Source organism: Nicotiana tabacum, chromosome 15 (genome assembly GCF_000715075.1).
Source record: "Nicotiana tabacum cultivar K326 chromosome 15, ASM71507v2, whole genome shotgun sequence".
Classification (NCBI taxonomy): Eukaryota; Viridiplantae; Streptophyta; class Magnoliopsida; order Solanales; family Solanaceae; genus Nicotiana; species Nicotiana tabacum.
The window spans coordinates 372,936-378,203 of record NC_134094.1 but is presented as its reverse complement, the minus strand read 5'-3'; the positions used below and the strand labels follow the sequence as shown (position 1 = coordinate 378,203).

The following is a 5,268-nucleotide window of genomic DNA, read 5'->3' as shown; positions in this document are numbered from 1 at the left end:
CATCATCATCGTCCTCCTCATCTAACTGCTCCGGCTCGGCCTTAGACTGCTTAGGAGTGTTGATATCCTCATCGTCGGGGAGTCTGTAGCCATCACCTATCACAACCAACTACTGGGCATGAGCATTGAGCGGGTACTGCTGCTCCAATAACGTCCTCTCCTAAGATGTGGCTGGCCGACCCCCTATCCTCAATTGCAAATCTATCATCCCATATAGATGGTCCATAAAACTATCATCCCGAGCATTGTGCTCGGTACCTATCAAAGATGTCATGGCAGTCTCTTTTTTCAGCCAGAGACTAGTGATGTCTGTTTGTCGTAGAGGTTGATCGATGGTTTGGTAAAACTCTGGCTCCTCCTCAACCTCCTCGTGTCTTAAGTACTGAGTTAGAAAATTGGAAAATGGCATTCGATCGACCTTTTTACTCGTTCTAACTAAAGACATCTGGTAGCGGATCAGATGACCCACATTTACCCTTTGACCCGTCATGAGTAAGTAGAGCGCACAGGTCCTCTCACGGCTAATGAGCGTGTCATGATTGCACGGTAGGAGTCGTGCATTTATCAGTTTAAGCCACACTTGAGCCTTCGCCCTCATCTTCATCTTGGGGAACCTCTTGTGCCAATTAGTTTTCTTATCCCGGACCCATGTTGCCGTAGAATCGACACCACAAAGCGTGTGTCTCGGCTCTCTATATGTAGGACGGCGAATAAAGTGGTCTAATGGTTCCACAGGAACATCCGGAGCACTTAAAAAGTTACATATGGTCGTGGATGAAAACTCTATCAATCGTCCACGAATCGGCACCAGTTGTTCAGTACTCTGCAGATCAAACCCTACATAGAATTCTCGGACTAAGTTGAGATTAATGTACTCTATGTTCTTGAATACATAGATCAACCCCATATCCTGAATGCCCCTCCAAATTGCCTGATACTTTGCCTTTGAGCTGCATTCATGGATAGGTGCTTCCGGGTGTACATGTTTAGGCCTACAGCGCCTGTACCAGTCCTTAGTATGTGATGGTATGTTGTTGATGCCAAACTCCCATTGGCCTTGTGATAGTTGATGCATGGCTGCTATAGCTGCCGCAGCTTGTACTCCACTTAGATTGGAGGTAGTTTCTCCCCCTTTTCTCTTCTTTGGGGGAGGTACGGAGGTCGCCTTTTCTTTAGCCGGCGCAGTGGAAGTAGCCTTTCCTTTGCCTGTGTCTTTTCTCAGAGGCATTTTCATTCCTACAGAAGTAATCATTAATCAGCTAAAACTTTAATACACATGACACACATAGTGTTGCCCAACATTCCGAGGTTACTCAGACTTCACCTCATATTTTCTTAACATTAGCATCAAACAACAACCCATGGGCTACCCGTGAGCCACCCCACACTTAAGATTTTAATGTGGTGTACGACTACACAACACTAGTCTATTAAGATCGGAGACTCGGGCTCCAATGGGTACAAGGAATGCCATTGAGGCATTATAGCAAACACTTAGCATGCAACTAGTACCACGGGAGGGCTTATAGGGGTGAGGGATTGCCTCACCCTCCCAAATCGCCTTGGGAGTTTCTTACTACCACTTATTTACACAATGACAACACCATTCCTAAGGGGTTTATGGGGTTGGGACACAGAAACATGATATTACAATGAAGAACAACCCCATTCTTTTGTGGATAATCTCATACCTTCATCAAACTCGAAATGAGAAAGAAAGAAGATGAAAAACCATACCTTAGATGTTGTAAGATGTGGGCTTTGCCTTTAAACTGTTGTTTCCAGTAATTGGAGGAGGAAAAAAAACTTGCTTGACTTCAATTGGGTTGGGATGGGGATAGATGGCAGTGTACGTGTGTGAGTTTTTTGTGAGGAGTGTTTTGTGAGGAGTGTAGTAATTTAGGTTAAGGTTTTATTTTATGTTAGTTTGGGCATTTAAGTTAGAGTCCAAGAAGGGAGGGGTTAAAATAAATAACGGACAAAAATTAAAATAAGCTAAAGAAAAATACTTACCTGGCCTTATCCCATGCGGTGCCAGGCTTAGAGCCTGGTGCATCTGGCCATAGACCAGGCGACGCCAGGCATAGCGCCTGATGCACCTAGCCTTAGACCAGGCGAAGCCAGGCATAGTTCCAGGTGTGCCTGGCTTTACCCCTCGCAGCGCGAGCTATTGCTCCTGGTTTCCTTCATGTGACTCTTAAAGCTCTGTTCGTCTTGCCCAAAATCACCTGCAAACTTGTTAGTACTTAAAAACGAAAAGAAAAATTCTAACTACACTAAAAATCAACTACGAATTGGGTTGCCTCCCAATGAGCGCCTCAGTTAACGTCGCGGCATGACGAATACAACATTACAACATTACAATAGGTTGCCTCCCATGAAGCGCCTAATTTAACGTCGCGTCACGATGCATATAATTGCACTTAAGGCTCGCTTAATCTTGGTGGCTCGAGCAAATGGGTCACCGACACTACTTTCGCATCTTCCATGCCCAAATAATGTTTTAACCTGTTCCCATTGACCCTAAACATGCGAGAGTCATTTGCTGCAGCAATCTCTATGGCTCCGGTCGGGTGAATCTCTACCACACTAAATGGTCCTGACCATCTTGACTTTAATTTACCCGAAAATAACCTCAATCTTGAATTGTATAGCAATACCATATCTCCGGGTTTAAAAGTCCGCTTAAGAATTTTTTTATCATGCATCATTTTCATTCTCTCCTTGTATAATCTTGTGCTATCAAAAGCGTGGTAATGAAACTCATCAAGCTCGTGTAACTCTGTGACTCTACATGTGCCCACAGCTTCTATATCAAGATTAAGCTGCCCCAATGCCCACAAAGCTATATGCTCCAATTCCACTGGTAAGTGACACGCCTTCCCAAACACCAATTTATATGGCGACATGCCAATTGGAGTTTTGAAAGCGGTACGGTAAGCCCATAGTGCATCATCTAGTTTTCTCTCCCAATCCGTTCTTGTAGTATTCACAGTCTTTGTTAAAATGCTCTTTATCTCTTTGTTCGAAACTTCCACTTGTCCACTCGTTTGTGAATGGTATGGGGTGGCGTCCTTGTGACATACATCATACTTTTCTAACAACTTTGCGAAGGCTCGATTGCAGAAGTGAGTGCCTCTGTCACTAATTATTGCCCTTGGAGTGCCAAATCGGGTGAATATACTCTTTCTCAAAAAGCCAATTATCCCTTTTGCATCATTTGTACGGAGCGCTGCAGCTTCTACCCATTTGGACACGTAGTCCACAGCTACGAGTATGTACTTGTTGCCATGTGAGCTGACGAAAGGCCCCATGAAATCGATTACCCATACATCAAACACTTCTACCTCCTGAATTGGGTTCATAGGAATCTCATATCGGCGGGAAATATTCCCGGTTCGTTGGCATTCATTACAACCTTTCACCCATATGTGTGCGTCTTTGAACAATGTCGGCCAGTAGAAGCCCGACTCCAAGACATTTCCAGCTATCCTTACTCCCCCGAAATGGCCATCATATGGTGACGCGTGACACGCCTGCAAAATAGAAGATTGGTCTATCTCAAGGATACACCTCCGGATCATGTTATCAACACAAATCCTGAATAGATAAGGCTCATCCCAATAATACATGCGATAGTCGCGAAAGATCTTTTTCTTTTGAACAAAATAAAGGTCATATATCTGCATACCATGGTGCTACCTCAAGACTCGTGGCTAGTAGTTGTTCATCTTGGATGGTCTCCAAAATCTATTCCACTTCAACCTTTTTCTCAGCTCCTTCCAGCCTGGACAAGTGATCAGTCACTTGGTTCTTAGTTCCCTTACGGTCACGGATTTCCAAGTCAAATTCTTGCAGTAGTAGCACCCATCAAATCAGTCACGGCTACGAATCCTTCTTATCAATTAAGTACCTGAGAGCAGCATGGTCAGTATAAACAATTACCTTAGAGCCTATCAGGTATGACCTAAATTTGTCAAATGTGAACACCACTGCTAGCATCTCCTTCTCGGTCACCGTGTAATTTAGTTGGGCACCACTCAAAGTTCTACTAGCATAATATATTGGATGCATGACTTTGTCTTTGCGCTGTCCAAGCACTGCTCCCACAGCATAGTCGTTTGCATCACGCATCAGCTCAAACGGCTGCTCCCAGTCAGGTGCAACTATGATGGATGATGTCACCAGCCTCTTCTTCAATTCCTCAAAATCTACCATGAAATCATCAAAAAACACAAAAGGGTGATCGTTTTCAAGCAATTTACACAAGGGGTTAGCAATTTTGGAAAAATCTTTTATAAATCTTCTATAGAAGCCGATGTGGCCCAGGAAACTTTTTATTGATTTGACGGATGTGGGGGTGGAAGCTTTTAGATCATATTAACTTTGGCACGATATACCTCAATGCCCTTACTCGACACTATGTGCCCCAAGACTATACCTTCATGTACCATGAAATGGGACCTTTCCCAGTTGAGTGCCAGATTCGTCTCGACACATCTTTTCAGCACTCTTTTCAAATTCCTTAGGCAATCATCAAATGAGTCTACCACCACCGAGAAATCATCCATAAAGACCTGCATGATGTCCTCAACCATATCAGTGAAGATGTCCATCATGCACCTTTGAAATGTGGCGGGTGCATTGCATAGACCGAACGACATCCTCTGAAAGGCGTAGACGCCATATGGACAAGTGAATGATGTTTTCTCTCTATCTTACGGGGCTTTTCGGGTGGCTTTGTTCAATCTTCTATAGTCCATACTAATTTTCCATCTCGTGACTGTTCTTGTTGATATCAACTCATTGTTCTCAATTTGCACTACAGTCATCCCACCTTTCTTAGGAACACATTGGACTGGGCTGATCCAGTTGCTATCGGAGATGTGGAAAATGATTGCCGCATCTAACCACTTTATCACCTCCTTTTTCATAACTTCCTTCATGTTGGGGTGTGTCCATCTTCCAGTAGAACCTTAAGCATACAGAAGGTCGGGCTGATACCCTTAATGTCTGCGATGGTCCAACCGATTGCAGTGTTGCACTCACTCAATACCTACAAAAGTTGTTCTTTCTGCACATCTAACAAACCAAATGAGATAATAACAGGAAAAGTTGAGCTAGGTCCCAAGAAAGCATACCTGAGGTGAGGTGGTAGCGGCTTTAGCTCCAACTTTGGTGGCTCTTCTATCGATGGCTTAGCTAGAGGAATGTTTCTTTCTTCTAAGTGCAAAGGCTCAAATTCGAGCTCTCTTTTCCAAAACCCTT

General features: G+C 43.9%; 1 protein-coding gene across 1 annotated transcript; it reads right to left on the bottom strand.

Moving 5' to 3' along the window:
* Nucleotides 1–2,423: 2,423 nt before the first annotated feature.
* Nucleotides 2,424–4,616, bottom strand: LOC142169940 (uncharacterized). The gene is made up of 4 exons (XM_075231884.1): nt 4,442–4,616; nt 3,946–4,211; nt 2,936–3,536; nt 2,424–2,863 (listed from the first exon to the last, which is right to left on the bottom strand). The coding sequence occupies exons 1-4, from the start codon at nt 4,614–4,616 to the stop codon at nt 2,424–2,426; spliced, it is 1,482 nt and encodes a 493-aa protein (XP_075087985.1).
* Nucleotides 4,617–5,268: the final 652 nt, after the last annotated feature.

Bases quoted from the DNA above. Each gene is read 5' to 3' on its own strand.
- LOC142169940 (XM_075231884.1), bottom strand. From the start codon at position 4,616: ATGGACATCTTCACTGATATGGTTGAGGACATCATGCAGGTCTTTATG. The intron at 3,537-3,945 runs GTAATTGTTTAT...TCTATTTTGCAG, and splicing joins CATACCTGATAGGCTCTAAG to GCGTGTCACGCGTCACCATA. The intron at 2,864-2,935 runs GTACCGCTTTCA...GTCACTTACCAG, and splicing joins TGATGCACTATGGGCTTACC to TGGAATTGGAGCATATAGCT.